The 16,736-nt window shown below is 45.0% G+C and overlaps 3 protein-coding genes across 12 annotated transcripts in view; 2 read left to right on the forward strand and 1 right to left on the reverse strand.

The window, feature by feature from the left end:
* Positions 1-13,336, reverse strand: part of OGDH (oxoglutarate dehydrogenase) — a 78,244-nt gene extending 64,908 nt beyond the window's left edge. Inside the window, exon 1 of one of the 10 annotated variants that reach the window (XM_058296670.1) lies at positions 13,189-13,336. The gene's annotated coding sequence lies outside the window, so the exon portion shown is untranslated. Of the gene's footprint in view, positions 1-12,139; positions 12,731-13,060 lie in introns of those variants that run through there. The other 9 variants (XM_012524741.4, XM_004457478.4, XM_071215054.1 and 6 more) reach the window with 9 other exon arrangements.
* The window catches only part of TMED4 (transmembrane p24 trafficking protein 4), a 211,472-nt gene that overhangs the window by 170,987 nt on the left and 23,749 nt on the right, over positions 1-16,736 (forward strand). The gene's annotated exons all lie outside the window — the stretch shown is intronic.
* LOC139439007 (transcription initiation factor TFIID subunit 4-like) lies at positions 12,361-13,269 on the forward strand. Its single transcript, XM_071215042.1, has one exon. It carries the CDS (start codon positions 12,361-12,363, stop codon positions 13,267-13,269), a length of 909 nt encoding a protein of 302 aa, XP_071071143.1.

Consider the following 16,736-nt stretch of genomic DNA (forward strand, 5'->3'; position numbering starts at 1 on the left):
AAGGAGATTTCCAAACTAAATGTACAAAGTGTGGCCTGGCTTCTCCTTGGAGCTTATAGCAAAATGTGAGAAGAAAGGGATAAGCTGAAAACTGAACCCCTGGGCAAAAAGAAACCAGAAATTGATAGCCTGGGAAACTCTGAGCTTCCGGAAAACAAGTACCCAGAGAACAGGGCCCCATGTGAGGACTTAACTAAAGTTGGAAGCAGCTTGCCATTTCCTTGCCAGTGAGGATTGGAAATGCAGTTATCCAGAAAGGACTTGTGGGAAGTCCTACTGTCTGATGGTTGGGACCCCTGTGAACTGAATGCTAACTAAACCAACAAACTTCTTCTGAGATCTCTATGAATAAAACCATTGCCAGCCTGGACCAAAATGGACAAAAAACAGACTTCAAGGGCAAAACCGTGGAAGCCGAGGTCTGGGATGAAGACATCTTCTCAGGCTAGGAAAGGGACCCCCACCGTGTGTGGACAGGGTGGGCTTTCCATGTTGATCTTCCATGAAGAGTGCTCCTGCCCCAGGCTCCAGAGAGGGTGGGGCACATTCCCCGTGGACTGGGGACAGTGTGGCCATCACCCCAGTGTTCTTGGAGGGTGAGGCTGAGAGCACGGCGCCACCCAGGTGCTTCAGGAGGGGCAGCCAGAAGAGGGCCGCCGGGCAAAGGGTGGGCCTCCATGAGGCCCTGAGAAGAGAATCCTTCCACAGACGATGCTCAGACTCTGAAATCTAATGGTATGGCCCTGCAGGTTTTCAGAACCTTTAGGACCAGTGACCCTTTTTCCTTCCAATTTCTCCCTATGGTAACATAAATCTTTTTTTATTCTATGACTGTCCCTCCTTTGCATTCTGGAATCTGATAAGCTGTTTTCTAAGTTTTACACATCTGCAGCCAGAGAGGAATTTTGGTCCAAGACAGACTGCATGCCTATAGCTGATTTTGATGAGATTCTGTACTTACAGCATTGCTACTCAAATGACATAAGCCTTCTGGAAATACTGTGATGGAATGAACATTTTGCCTATGGTGAGAACATGAATTTTTGGAGTCCAGAGAATGGAATGTTATGGTTTGAGTCTTTTGTGGACCCCTAAAATTATGTTCTTAAGCTAACCCATTCCTGTGCATGTAAACCAATTTGAGGGACCCTTTACTTACATCACAGGAAATGCTAACAAAACTCCATGAAGGAGTTATTCCTTCTGGGTTGGAGGAAGCAGGGCACCCAAGGAAAGGCTTCGGAAGGATGCGATGTGGAAGGGAGGGAAGGCCGAGAGGAGGCATTAGAAATGGAAGAACCCGTAAGAGGAAGGAGAGATGGAGGTACATAGAGAAGCATATGCAGAACACAAATCATTTTGAGCTGGAAGCAAACAGTGAAGGTCTGCAGGGGGCGGGGTTGTCAGGGGTCCTGGTTCCCATGTAACGGAGCTCAGCCACATTTCATAAGCTTTGAAGCCACAGCCAGTCTGAGCAAGGGAACAAGTCGGCTCAATAAAGATGAAAAAGAAAAGTACCTATGACAAAGCTTAAATGTCTACCCACCACAGGCCACTCTGCAGCAAGCAACTCGGTGTGCTATGAATCCTACATGAATCCACCAACTCCCAGGAAGGGAGGCATCAGCTCTTCCATTTTACTGATAACCTCTCTGAATCTGTTTCTTTAAATATCCCCCAAGTTCATCCAGCTGTTATCAGCATAGCCAGGACGCCAAGCCCAGCCTGCATCGCAGTCCAGGTTCTCTCTTCCACAGTGAACTGCTTTGCATGCAACAGTAACCTGTACCTCTTGGGCAGGGAGCCCCTCACAACCAAGTGCTTGCTGGGCCCACCCAGAACAAGGGGTGTATGAGCATACCCCGTTGAGGCTGGAACTACACCCCATGTTCACACCTACCCTGAAGGAAACCCGAGCTCCAATACACTGTGAGCGCTCCAGAAATGAATGTTCCATCGAACTCCCTTCTATGTTACTTTTCAGGATCCTTCCTCTTGGCCAAAATAGGATAGGAATAGACATCAGAGAGACAGAGCAAGAGGGCTTTGAGTCCCATTTCATCTAGGGCCTGTTCCCCTCCTGGGGAAAGGTAGGGGTGGCAGAAGGAGAAGCCAGAACAGGTCCTTTAAAACAAATTAAAACCTGCTCCTTAGCAATTACAGGTAAAAAAAAAAAAAAGGCAATATATTTTGGATATAGCTTTCAGGTGCAATTTTTTTGGCAATATTATTCACATTCATATTTTACATGAGGTTTCACTATGCTATACAGTCCCATGTTTTTTTAGCTTTCCTTCTAGTAACGTACATGACCTTAGACATTCCCTTTCAACCAATGTCATACCCATAAAACAAATAGCACTGCTAAGTACAAACACAATGTTGTGCTTCCACATTTTCTACTCATTTCCCAAGATTTACAAACAACAACGGGTACAATTTTAACCCCCGGATTTTCTTTTACCTGAAAAATTGCAGGTTTTAAGTTATTTCAAAAGTTCTCCCTGTCTCCAACTATACTCCAACTTTTCTACTAATAAACTTAAGGCAGACAAAGAACCCTAACATGAATGGCAAAAACACTACTTCTGCTGCTTTCAATGTAACATTCTTATTTGGGCCCAAAGACTATAATATTTTTTTCCCTAATGTCATTATTATCTCAGCAGCTTGAACCACCCTGATCATCTGAATGGGGTTTTCCTCCTAAAATCTGGCAGCATTACCTCCATTCTTCACTTACTGCAATAACCCAGTTAACAGGTACTGCGCTGCCAGCCACAGAACTACTCATTTCATTTGTTCTTTCTGAAGTGGTCCTTTCAACATGACACGGTAAATAAATCAGGAGCGTCAGCTATCTGCAGTCGCTGAGTCTGGCAAATGGTCTAGTGCTAACCAGCAGCTACCAGAATAGCTACCAATGTTCAAATGTCCCCGAGAATGACTCAACAAAAAAGTTTCCCTTCAGCAGATGAGTCAACAACCTCCCTGCTCCACCCAGGGATGGTCAGGAAACCTGTTTTCGGTTTCCATAAAGCCATCAACCCTACTGGGATGACCTGACTGGCTTTCTACACTTACATTTCAGATTCCAGTGAACAGCCCATCTTTCATCTTTCCCTTGTTCATAATGTCGTGGCATGGGAAATAAAAACTCACAAAGAGAAAAAACCGCTGGTCTATCAACACAAGGTCTTCAGACCCAAGTCTAGGGTTCTCTGACAGATTACAAAATCAACTCCAAGAACAGCACCTCATTTGGCAGGGATACTCAATTGTTCAAACATTTTCATGAAAGTGTTCTGATTTTGGGCTTCAAAAAATATGTCTCCTTGACCAAAAGGGGGAAATATTAAGTACAAATGAATTTTATGGCTAGATTTCAAAGTGAGTTGGGAGGGTATTCCAGAGGTTATGCTTATGCTCATCTCAGGAGGACCTCACTGTCTGCCAAGTAAACAGTGCCATAATAGGGGGGCTCCTGAGGGCCCTAGGGGCATCTAGACCCTATCAGCAGGGCAGACAGCCCCAGGGAACCAGCAACAGTCAGTGGGCCTTACCTTGCAATATATGATAACCCATCCCCCCAATGTATCGGAGTTGGGCTCATTTAAAATTTTCCCACACATGGTTCTTCTGCCCCTTTTACTTGAACCTTTAATTAGCTCTATACCCATTAAATATGTACCCCAGAGATTTAAATCTTCCAGTTGTTCAATGCTGGCTGAGCCTTGAATCTCAGCAGAGTTGCAGCCAACACCTACTTCTCAGTTCACGGACTCCAGGACTCAGGGCAACTAACAAAAGGGTGATGATGGACAACCCCCATCCCCAAAAAAGAGTGTCTACAACTACAAGCAAAACGATTCTTGGGAAGTGGATGTGGCTCAACCAGTTGGGTGCCCACCTACCACATAGGAGGTCCTGTGTTTGGGTTCCGGCGCCTCCTAAAGAAGACACCCACATCCACCACAACAAGCCAGATGCCACACCCTGCCGCAATGAGCAGATGACTAAACAAGCAGATGACACAAGCCAGTACCGTTGGGTACTCACCTCCCATGTGGGAGGCCCCAGGTTCGGGTCCTGATGCCTCCTGGAGAAAGTGAGCAAACAATGAGAATACAGATAAAAAAAAAAAAAGACAATTCCATCCACCTTGCCCCATGGGAACTAAGCTCCCTCTCAAGTAGAAGCAAAGTGAGCATCACCATCCCAAATCTCAAGATTAAGGAATGAAAAAACATAAGGGTGGAATGCAACTATGGACTAAAGTAGACTTATTATTCTACAAGGAATACAAGATCTACAAGGATCTACAAGGAAGATCTTGTAACATTGATATAAATGCAATGGTCACCAGAGGTTCTGAGGGGAGGAAGAGGGAGAATAGATGTAACGTGGGATACTATGGTAACATCGAATTGTCCTGCATGACACTGCAGTGACAGCTACAGGCCATTACACATTTTGTCAAAACCTATAAAATTATGCGGTGCAAAGTGCAAACCGTAATGTAAATTATAGACCATGGTTAGAAGCAATGCTTCGATACGTACTCAAGAACTGTTACAAATATACCACTCTAATGAAAGATGTAGTTAATGAGGGAATATGTGGGAGGGGAAGGGGTAAGATATATGGGAATCCCCTATATTTTTTATGTAACATTTATGAAATCTAAAGTTTGTTTTTAAATAATTATAATTTTTTTTTTTTTAAGAAGAAGATGATGTCTGCTGATCTCAGAAGCTAAGCAAGGTCAGGCCTGGTTAGTACTTGGATGGGAAACTGCCTGGGAATATCAAGTTCTGTAGGCGTTAAAAAAATAATTTTAAAAAGCCTATTCAACAAAAGTACCAAGAAAATTCAATATTCAATAGAGGAAAAACAGTCTGTCCAACACATGGTGCTGAAACAAGTGAAGAGCCACATGCAAAAGAAGAAATGTAGACCCCTACCTCACACCATATATAAAAATTAACTCAAAATCAATAAAGACCTAAATGTAAGAGCTAAAGCTATAAAACTTTTAAAAGTTTTCAACCATGTAAGCGTAATGGAAGAGATCTTTGTGAACATGGGTCAGAGAACGGTTTGTTACATATGATACCAAAAGTTTAAGCAGCAAAAGAAAAAAATAGATAAATCAGACTTCATCAAAATTTAAAACTTTTGTGCTTCTTCCAAAAGATATCATAAAGAGAGTAAGAAGACAACCCACAGATTGGGAGGATATATTTTAAATCATATATCAGATGAAGGGCTTTCTCTAGAATATATAAATTAGAATTCTTACAATTCAAAATAAAAGGCCAAATAACCCTATTAAAACATATTTCTCCAAAGAAGATATACAAACGGTCAATGAGGACGTGAGAACATGCTCAATGTCATTAGTTACTGGAGAGATACAAATTAAAACTAAAATGAGATATCACTTCACACCCACTAGAATGGCTACAATCAAAAAGGCAGACAACAGCAAGGGTTGGCAAGAAGAAGGAAAAATTGGAACCCTCAAATCTTGCAGGTAGGGATGTAAAATGGTACAGACACACTTTGGAAAGCACTTTGGCAGGTTCTCAAAAAGTTAAACTTCGAGACACCATATGACCCAGTAATTCCACTCCTAGCTACATATCCATAAGAAATGAAAACATTGAAAACATACCTCCACACAAAAATGCATATACACAGGGAAGTGGACTTGGCCCAATGGACAGGACATCTGCCTACCACATGGGAGGTCCACGGTTCAAACCCCAGGCCTCCTTGACCCGTGTGGAGCTGGCCCATGCACAGTGCTGATGTGCGCAGGGAGTGCCGTGCCATGCAGGGGTGTCCCCCGTGTAGAGGAGCCCCACGCGCAAGGAATGCGCCCGTAAGGAGAACTGCCCAACGTGAAAAAAGTGCAGCCTGCCCAGGAATGGTGCTGCACACACGGAGAGCTGATGCAGCAAGATGACGCAACAAAAAGAAACACAGATTCCCACTGCCCCTGATAAGGATAGAAGCGGTCACAGAAGAACACACAGCAAATGGACACAGAGAGCAGACAACTGGGGAGGGGAGGGGAGATAAATTTTAAAAAATAAATCTTAAAAAAACAAAAACAAAAAACAAAACACTTTAAAAAAATGTATATACACAGATGTTCACAGCAGCATTATTCCTAATAGCCCAAGAATAGGAACAATCCAAATGTCCATCAACTGATGATCTGATAAACAAAATGTAGTACACCCATACAGCAGGATATAATGGGACAATAAAAAGGAATGCAGTCCTGACACATGCTACACATGGATGAACCTTGAACATATTATGCATTCACGAAAGACCACATATTGTCTGAGTTCATTCGCATGAAATGTTCAGAACAGGCAAATCCATATAGACAGAAAGTAGAGTAGTGGGGAGGAAGGAGAGTGAGTGCTAATAAGTCTGGGGTTTCTTTTTGGGAGGATGAGACTTCTAAAACTACATTATGCTGATGGTTCCATAACCCTCTAAATATACTAACATACACTGAGTTGTACAAATCAAATGAGTGAATTGTATGGTAGATGAATTATATCTCAATAATTTTCTAAAATAAGAATACGTCTAAGGAAATCAAGTAAGTGAATCTATCAGCACTGACAAAGCACACAAAATGACACTATTTGTAAGCCCTTAATTTCCAGATGCAAGTATAATCTGTACATTTTGAAAAAGATAAACTAAAAAACAAAAACCAAAGGAAACTTTGCTTTTACAGGTTAAATGTCCTGCCCTTAGGAAATGGTATTTCAGAATATGATTTAGTATGGAGTAGGAAGCCCTGCAGGTCTGGGCCTGGAACTTCCCCAGTTAGGCAGGAAACATTTCAGCCAAGGGTCCACCCCAAGTCCCTACACATGGAATTTGGGAAATAAACTGACTACTGACGCCTACCAACATAACATCGGGTAGGCAGACGGGGCAGACGGGTGATTAAGGAGGCAGTGTCTGGCAAAAGCAGCCAATGGGTCTTGAAGGGAAAAGATCATGCATCCTTAACTGATTGCTAACCAATGTGTGTTGCCTGACAACCATATTAAAAACAACAGCTCATCTTGAAAATACTTTCCTTTTTTTTTTTTTTTTCTGAGGTACTAGGGCCGGGGATTGACCTCAGACCTCACATGTAGGAAGCCAGAACTCAACCACCAAGCCACATCAGCAGTTCCCCTCCCATTTTCTTTTTCTTGGTTCCATACTCATTAATTGAGATCCTTAGGATGACTCCAGAAGACAATTCTTGCTACATACCTACGGCTGTTACTCCAAGGTTGCAAATATTTTCCTTTCGGTAGTGATTCAAAGCACAAAGATACAGAAAGAGTATAGACATAAGATCCCACTCATTGCCTGAGAATCTCAAACTAACCATCTGTCACTTATAATACCTTATTAAACATAAACCAAGGGATAGGGAGATAGTGAGGACAATTTTTAAAACGCAGAGGTACTGTCATGCCTAAATGAGAAACAACCATTGAGTCTGCAGGGCAAATGGACGGTGTTGATCCTAACTGACTTAAACCACCAGTCAATCTGTGCTGTAGCCACCTTCTCCATAAAATGGAGACAGCAATCAATCACGCCTGCCTTTCTAAGAAGGGTGTTATAATTATAACACAACTGTGAAAGCACTATGCAAAATTTAAAGTTTTTCTATGACTAAGGAATCACAAATCATCAGGACAAAAGAGATAAAATCATGATATCACTCAGAAAAAATGAGAGCTCCCAAGACATATAAATTAATTTAGAGCAGTGGTTACTCTCATTCCTCACTATCTTCCAAATCTTTATAATTTAGCATGGATTTATCTCACTAGAATCACAGACTCTTAGAGCTGGGAGGGACAGGCAAAGATGCCTACTCTCACTCCTTCTAGTCAACATAGTACTATATTGGCATTGTAGCCAGTGTAATAAGACAAGAGAAGGAAATAAAACACATTCAGTTCAGAAAAGAAGAAATAAAACTGTCCCTATTTGCAGATGACATGATTGTCTATGCAGAAAACCCCCAAGGAATCTACAAAAACACTCAGAGAGCTTTAAAAACACTTAATTGAACTAAGAGTTCATCAAAATCATAGCATACAAGATAAACACACAGAAGCAATCTTATTTCTATATAGTAACAATGAACATGTGAGCACCAAAACTTTAAAAACTGAAATACTAAGGCATGAATCTATTAATAACATAACATACTATTATGTATGGTACACGTATACATGCATGCTGAAAACTATAAAACGCTAATAAAGAAATCAAAAGATCTAAATAGAGAGACATATATTCATGGACTGAAAGAAAGTATAAAGATGTCATTTCTCCACAAATGATACACAGACACAATGCAATTCCTATTAAAATCCCAGTAAGAAAGCAGATGTGGCTCAACCAGTTGGGCGCCCAACTACCACATGGGAGGTCCCAGGTTCAGGTCCAGTGCCTCCTAAAGAAGAACAGACGTTGCACCCGCCACAACAACACTAGCTGCCTTAACAAGCAGATGCCTAAATAAGCAGCTGTCACAGGCCAGTAGACACCACAGTCCACAAGGAGTGGATGTGGCTCAGGTCATTGAATACGCACTTCCTTCATGGGAGGTCCCGGGTTTGGTTCCCGGTGCCTTCTGAAGAAGGCTAGCAAACGATGAGCAGACAGATGAGAGACCCATCTGGGGAAGATGGGGTAAATAAATCTTAAAAGAAAAATCCCAGTAAGATTTTTGTATAGATCTAGATAAGATTATTCTTAATTTTATAGGGAAAGGACTTAGATTAGCTAAAACAATTTTGAAAAATAATAATAAAGTGGGGGTGGGGTGGGGATGAATCTACCTGATTTCAATATTTACTATATAGCTACCATAAACAAGACTGTTGTACTGGTGGAGAAAAATAGGCACGAAGACCACTGGAACAGAATAGAGAACTCAGAAAGAGCCGCGCAAGTAAGTACAGTCAACTGATTTTTCTTTTTTGTGTGTGGAGTAAGGATAGTCACTTTAACAAATGGTGTTAGAGAAGTGGATATCTATAGGCAAAAAAAAAAAAACAAAAAACTTAACCTTTATACCATGTGTAATGTAAAAATTAAATGGACCATAGATGATAAGGTAAAACACAAGATTACAAAACCTTTAGAACAATATGTAGGAAAAATTCTTTGGCAAAGAGGTTAGGTAAAGGGTTCTTAGACTTGACCCCAAAAACACAATCCATTAAGGGAAAAATTGATAAAATTAAAAAACTTTTGCTCTGCAAAGACCCTCTTAAGAGGATGGAGAGACAAACTACAGGAAAAATTTGCAAAACACATATTTAAAAAAGGACTAGTATCCAGACTACATAAAGAACTCTCAAAGCTCAACAGTAAAAAAAAAAAAAAGATCCAATTACAAAATGGCCAGAAGACATGGACAGAAATTTCACCAAAGATGATATACAGATGACAAATAACATTTTTTTTAAAGTTCAACATACTACTTGTCAGGGGATTGCAAATTAAAACCACAGTGACCTATCACTACATATTTATGAGAATAGATAAAATAAAAAATAGTGATATCACCAAATGTTGGCAAGAATGTGGAGAAACTGGATCATTCATGCATTGCTAGTGGAAATGTAAAATAGTACAGCCACTCTAGAAAACAATTAGACAATTATTTTTTCTTTTTTTTACTGTCGCTTTTTTTTTTCCCTAGGAGGTACCAGGCATTGAATCCGGACCTCGTACATGCGAAGCAGGCACTCAACCACTGAGCGACTCCTGCTCCCTCGCCTGTTTTTAAACACTGTAAAAGTAGAGGCGTAAAAGACCAAGCAAACATAACAGCCATTACGAAAGTGGTAGATAATTATTTGTATATTCAATGGAAATAGCTCTTGTCTTAAAACCACCTATGGAAGTTTTAAAAAACCAATATAAACTTGCAGTGTGGCACAGACAGTTCGCAGAACGAGCCCTGTGGGAAGGTGTAGCCCGGGAAGCGCTCCCCGGTCGGCACTATAATTCCACCATTCGCTCTTTCGTGTTCCTAGGCAATTTTCTAAAAAAAAAAACTAAACACAAACTCAAATGACCCAGTAACTGCACTCCTCAGAATTTATTCCAGAACTTATATTCACACAAAAACTTTAACAGAAATGTTAACAGCAACTTTATCTGTAATAGCGCAAACTGGAAGCACCCTGCAACAAAGAAAGAGCTAAACAAACTGGTACGTCAACCACAAAATACTACTCAGCAATAAAAAGGGCATTCTATTGCTACATACAACTGGATGAATCTCCCAGGGCATTAGGTTGAACAAAAAAGACAATCTCAAAAGGCCACATACTGTAAAATTCCATTTATGTAACAAGGTTGAAATTACAAAAGCACAGAAATGAAGAAGAGATCAGCAGTTTTGCCAGGGGTTAAGCAGCAGTGGGTGATGATGGGATGGGCCATAAAGAGGGAACAGGAATGCTACTCTGGTAATGGAAATGTTCTGTAATTTGACTTTTGTTAGTCAACACCCCAGTTGCAATTATTGTACTATAATTTTGTAAGATGTTACCATAGGAGAAATCTGAGTAAAGCAGAAATTGCTACTATTTCTTCTAACCGCATATGAATCTACAATGACCTCAAAACGAAAACTCTCAAAATTGAAGTAGCTGTTACTGTATTTTTTTCAATTGGGGGTAGTAATGGAGTGAGTTTGGTTAAAAGCACCTGCTGTGTGATATACACCTAGAAGGTATGGTAATATTTGGTATTTAATAAATTCTGCAATTAAACAAAATCACGAAAATTAGAATGTTTCTAAAATTCTTGGGAAGCAGACTTGGCCCAGTGGTTAGGGCATCTATCTACCACATGGGAGGTCCGCGGTTCAAACCCCGGGGCCTCCTTGATCCGTGTGGAGCTGGCCCATGAGCAGTGCCGATGCGTGCAAGGAGTGCCGTGCCACGCAGGGGTGTCACCCGCGTAGGGTAGCCCCACGCTCAAGAAGTGTGCCCCGTAAGGAGAGCCGCCCAGCGCGAAAGAAAGTGCAGCCTGCCCAGTAATGGCGCTGCCCACACAGAGAGCTCAAACAAGATGATGCAACAAAAAAACACAGATTCCCGTGCCGCTAACAACAACAGAAGCGGACAAAGCAGCAGCAGCAAATAGACACAGAGAACAGACAACCCGGGTGGCAGACAACCGGGGTGGGGGGGGAGGGGAGAGAAATAAATAAATAAATCTTTTAAAAAATAAAAAATAAAATCCTAACTAGGCTTTAGAAGGAACTGAATTGTGGTGATGGCTGCACAACTCTGTGAATAAACTACAAACCACTGAACTGAACACTTTAAATGGGTGAATTGTACGGTATGTGAATTAAACCTCAATTGTATGGTATGTGACTGAAATGCGGAAAGTTCTCAAAGCTTTGATAATGGACGGTGGTAATGATAACACTGAGAATGTAATACCCGACTTGTATACTTAAAAAGGGTTGAAAAAACGAATTTTATATATATACACACGTATATGTATATATATAACCACAACAAAGTTAAAAAGGAAAAAAAAAAGCAATAAACGAGTGTTCTCCAACTTTCACATGGAGAGATCTGCATAGGAAAAACTGTGGTTTGATTGTTGCAGCTAGCCCTGTCGTGCAACAATTCACCCTAAAGTCAGTCAGTCGCTCAGAGCAGCGTGCCTGGAAATGGGCCACCAAACCCTGATTCCAAACAAAGGCCTGAAATCAAGGTGCAAAGCAACACCAATACGAAGGTCACACCTTGGCCCTCTGGAAAGTCATCTCTGTTCTAGACAAAGGGGTAGAAAAGAGAGGGTGGGGGATACCTGAGGCTCAGCCAGTTCTGGTTTACCAAGACCCAGTGCCACGGCTATCCTGTGGCGCTGTTGCCCCAAGCACCGGATGCAGTAACTTACATGTATGTTACATATCTTTTCAAAGGGGAAAAAATTACATCAAAACTGTGTTCCTCCAGGAACTGACCCTCATCTCAGTCAAAATGTCTTACAAAACTTCCCAGAAGATGGCATCACAGGAGCGAGATGCCTTATCGAATGTCATTACCAAGAGAAGCTGCACAAGGGACGGCCAAGAATTCCTCGGCAGGCGAGGAGGCCAGGCTAAGAATACTCTAGTGCGCTCCGAGCGAACGACGAGGGGGCGGGAGGGGGTCGGCCGCGGCAGGCAGCACTGGGGGAACACAGCCGCTCGACCCCGGTGCTGGCGCGGGTGCTTCTCAAGGGCACCTTCCCCAGCCCTGGCCGCAGAACAGAAACCTTCCACGGATGGGGCGGACGCCTCGCCGGCCAAGAGGGTGGGCTCGGCTCCGGCCCCACGCCGGAAAGCTGGGGCCGAAGGACAAAAAGGGCAGGCGCAGAGGGCAGCCGGGCTGCGGCTCCACGAAGGGCGCAGCTCCCACGCCAACGCTGCCCGCCTGGGGAGCCCGGGGACGGAGCCCTTCGAGAGGCCGGGCGGAAGCTGCTGCTCTGAGAGGCCGCGGAGGTCCCCGCGGAGGCCCGAGCTGCCCGAAGCGGCGCGACCCCCGGCCCGGGCGAAGGCAACGCGTCCGGGAAGACCCCTCCCACGTGACGCCCGCCGGCGACCTTGGGGTCACCCTGCAAGCGGCCGCAGCCTGTTCCCTCACATCCGCCCACCGAGGAGACCCCGCCCCCAGCCTGCCGGCAGCCAATCCAGAGCCCCCCGTGCCCGCCCTCCGTACCCGCCAATCCCCGCCCGCCGAGCGACCCCCGCCGCCCTACTGGCCGCGACGCCCGCCCGTCAGGAGGCCCACACCCAGCTTCCGCCCACCGCCCCTCCGTCACCTCCGCTCCATCCCCGCTCCACGCCCTGTCACCGCGGCGGCTGCGGCACCGAGGGCGCAGGGGCCTCGCCCTGCGGCCGCGACCCCCAGCCCCACGGCCGCGCGCAGAGGTCTCCCCGCGCCCGCGCCCGCGCCCGGATCCGTAGACAGCCCGCCGCGGGTACCTGTCTCCGGCCGAGGCTCCGCCCGAATGAGGCGCCGACACCCGGTCGTCCGCACCAACTCTCGGCCCCGCCCCCTGCGTGCCCCGTCAACAAGTCGCCCGCGCGCGCGCCGCGCCGCCTGCCCGCACCTGGTTTCGGTCGCTTCTCGGGTCGCGCGCGGAGCCGCCGCCGAGGGCGTGGCTGGGGCCAGCAGCGGCCCCCCGGCGTGACGTCACAGTGGGCAGGCCCGGCGCGGCGGGCGGCTCGGGCGTCGCCTGCGGAGCCGCGGGGCTGCCGGGGACCGCGCACGCGCACGCGCTCGGTGGGTCCTGCGCCCTCTCGTGGACTCAAATGCAACTGCGGGAACTTGCCCCGAGCCCGAGGACACCTGTGGGCCACCTGCGAAGCGCACTGCTAAGTGTTTTGATACGGTGGCTAGTACCTGCGTGGAGGCTATTCTTGGCCCAAATAAACAGTCTCAATTGACCGCATAACAAGAATACACGCCAAATCTGAATACTAAAAGCTGACATTACTGAGCGCTTAATTTGGATCAAGCGTGTTGCCCACAGCTTGGCAAGCACTATTTTTTAATATTACAATTTTTTAAAAATAAATGGATCCATTTAAAGGATGTATGATCTAGAGAATAATATTGAAAGGTGGAATCCAAATTACCCCCAGGGAAAGGTGTTCCATACTGTCTTGAATTGTTCTGAGTATATTCTTCCATCAAGATAATGACACACACAGAACACAACAGCAGCTACTGGGGTGACAAGGGGCAGTATTCTCACTAGCATGAAAGTTCCAGAAAGGACCAAAGTAACTGAATCCCTGGGCAGGATTCAGCAGGCCTATGCCACCTGGGTATATGTGTGACGTCTCAGAGCAATTTCTAAACGACTGAAAAGGAAAAGTGAAGGAAGAGTTTTGCTTTTCTTTTTCAAGTGGGGGACCTGGCAAGACCTTGTGGGCTGATGTGTGGGACAAGGATCTGGAGAGTAGGAGAAAGTCAAGGGACCAAACACCGTGTGCTTTTTCATCAGACTGTGTTCTACATTCCTTCAGCACATAATTATACCATTCGGTCTCAATGGCCAGGAAACTGAGGCAAATACGACAGACAGAATAGGTTGTCATGGAGCAGATGTTTTGGGGTAAACCCACAAAATGGCATGAAATGGTACTGTAATAGAAAGTGGCAGTAGCACTGCTTTCATTTTAAATTTTATTTTATTAAATGACATTATTATGCACACATGGTTCAAAAATCAGACAGATATTAAAAGGTTGAGTTGGCAAAGTCTCCCTTCCACGCCTCTGTGCTGGTCTGCTAGACCCCTACCTTGCCATGGTTAACTCTTTTTTTAAACCCGCTCCCCTTCTCCCTGTCTACTCTCTGTGTCCATTTGCTCTGTGTTCTTCAGTGTCTGCTTGTCTTTTTTTCTCGTCTTTCTCTTTAGAAGGCACCGGGGAACTGATCCCAGGACCTCTGGTGTGGGAGATAGGTGCTCAATTGTTTGAGCCACTTCAGCAACCTGGTCTGCTGCATCTCTCACTGTCTCTTTTCTGTGTCTCCCTTTGTTGCATCACCTTGCTGCATCAGGTGTCTGCCACACAGGCTGTCAGCTCTCCACGTGGGCCAGCCTGCCTTTACCAGGAGGCCCAGGTCCTCCTATATGGTAGACAAGAGTCCAATGGTTTGAGCCACATCTGCTTTCCTAGGGTTAACTCTTTTTTCTCCCCCCCCCCCCGCCCCCATTGTCTGCTCTCAGTGTCCATTCGCTGGCATTCTTGTCAGCAGTGCAGAGAATCTGTGTCTCTTTTTGTTGCATCACATTTTGCGTCAGCTCTCTGTGTGGGTGGCACCACTGCTGGGCAGGCTGCACTTTTTTCACGTGGGACAGCTCTCCTTGAGGGACGCACACGTTGCACGTGGGGCACCCCTATGCGGGGGTGCCCCTGCATGGCACGGCACTTCTTGCACATGACAGCACTGCATGTGAGCCAGCTTAGCACACGGGTCAGGAGGCCCTGGGGATCGAACCCTGGACCCTCCATATGGTAGGCGGGCGCTCTATCAGTTGAGCCATGTCTGCTTCCCTAGGGTTAACTCTTGACTTGCTGGATCATGTGGCAATCAGATATCCCAGAATGAGAGCAGAGGTGGACAGAATTCAGGGAATTCTGTACCAAGCAGGACAGAAGTATTTCTATAGCCAGTACATGAATATTTGTGTTACCCATAGATAACCACTTATGTAGTCTCTTATTTTTCTTCTGGTGGTTTTTTTATGCAAATACAAACACCAAAGACAGTTGACTGTGTACTGTCTTCTGCACCTGTACCTGGTGGTGGTGGGTGGTATGGGTGTCAAAATTACCCCTGGTGGAAAACCACTTACCCAGGGAAAATTGGGTAAGTTATCAGAGATGAATCCCAACATTACCAAGAGGGAGAAAACCAAATGTTGTGTGCCTCCAGATGTGATGTGGTAGATACACAGCACTACCCCTGAAGTGTTACCACCATCCCCAAAATTAAACCTGACACTAGTCAAGCCTTTAGCTAGGGGATGATCCAGTTTTCATGGAGCCTGAAACTATTCAAGTTTCGGGGTCCTCTGTAAGAAAAAAAAAAACTACAAACACAAAATTAGGTAGAGGGGTTGGTGCGGGTGAGGAATTGAAGCACAAACTTCATTATTTTCATCATAAATCCTCCCTGGCTCTGGACTTCACTCTTGGTTTATGGGAAATAACAGGGATGGAAAAACATATTAAATGACACCCAAAGATATAATCAGTCCAATCCAGAATGGGTAAAATTATATTGGTCAAATGACCCAGTTTCTTCAATAAATAAATGGTGGGAACAACAATTTTTAAAAAAATGTAAGAGCAATTGTTATTTATTTTTTAAAAATTAAGAGACATATCTGACCCGGACCCGCCCGCGGGCCAGGCCAATACGACAGGACATCTCCTGTTTGACCAAGCTCCGGGATCTAGAAACAAAGCAAACGACACAGAGACGGGGACAAGAGACACGAAGAATGGAGGCAAGACAGGATTCTGATCAAGCCTCGTTTATTGGGGGTAGAACATGGGAATATATACTGAGGGAAGGGAACGTGTCCACAGGTGATAGGCTAGTCTTGCAGGTGACAGGCGTCCACGGAGGGGATTGGCTGAAAGTTTGTGCCGGGTCTGCAGTTTCGCGCCTTGCACATGCGTGCTGCTATGTTTACCAGAGTTGTGGCAGGAAGGGGAGAACAAAGGAGAAGAAGAAGAAAATGGCGGGGCAGGGTTGTGAAATCCGCCATGTTGTTGGAGGCCGTAAACAGACCTCACAGCGGGTGGCTCCCCACAGGTCCCCCTTCTCTGTTTAATGTGTTATGAACTGAAGAAAAGAGTGGGCAGAGATTTGCTTCATCCTTTCTTGGAGAAATTTAAGGAGGCAAGGCGCAAATGCACAGATTAAAAGGAAAGCGATTAGGGGGCTGAGGAGGGGACCTAGCCAGGTCACGAGAGGGGAAGTGAGCCAGGCGGATAAGGAGGAGGTTGATTGGGAGGGCAGTATTCCTTCCCACAATGCTCGCAACTTCTTAACATTTTGCTTAACAATACCAGATTCATTTATATAGTAGCAGCATTCCTCCTGGAGGAAAAGGCAAGTTCCCCCTTTTTTCAG

The sequence above is a fragment of the Dasypus novemcinctus genome, chromosome 5 (genome assembly GCF_030445035.2).
Source record: "Dasypus novemcinctus isolate mDasNov1 chromosome 5, mDasNov1.1.hap2, whole genome shotgun sequence".
Taxonomy (NCBI): domain Eukaryota; kingdom Metazoa; phylum Chordata; class Mammalia; order Cingulata; family Dasypodidae; genus Dasypus; species Dasypus novemcinctus.

Coding starts and splice junctions, on each gene's coding strand:
- LOC139439007 (XM_071215042.1), top strand. CDS start 12,361: ATGGGGCGGACGCCTCGCCGGCCAAGAGGGTGGGCTCGGCTCCGGCCC.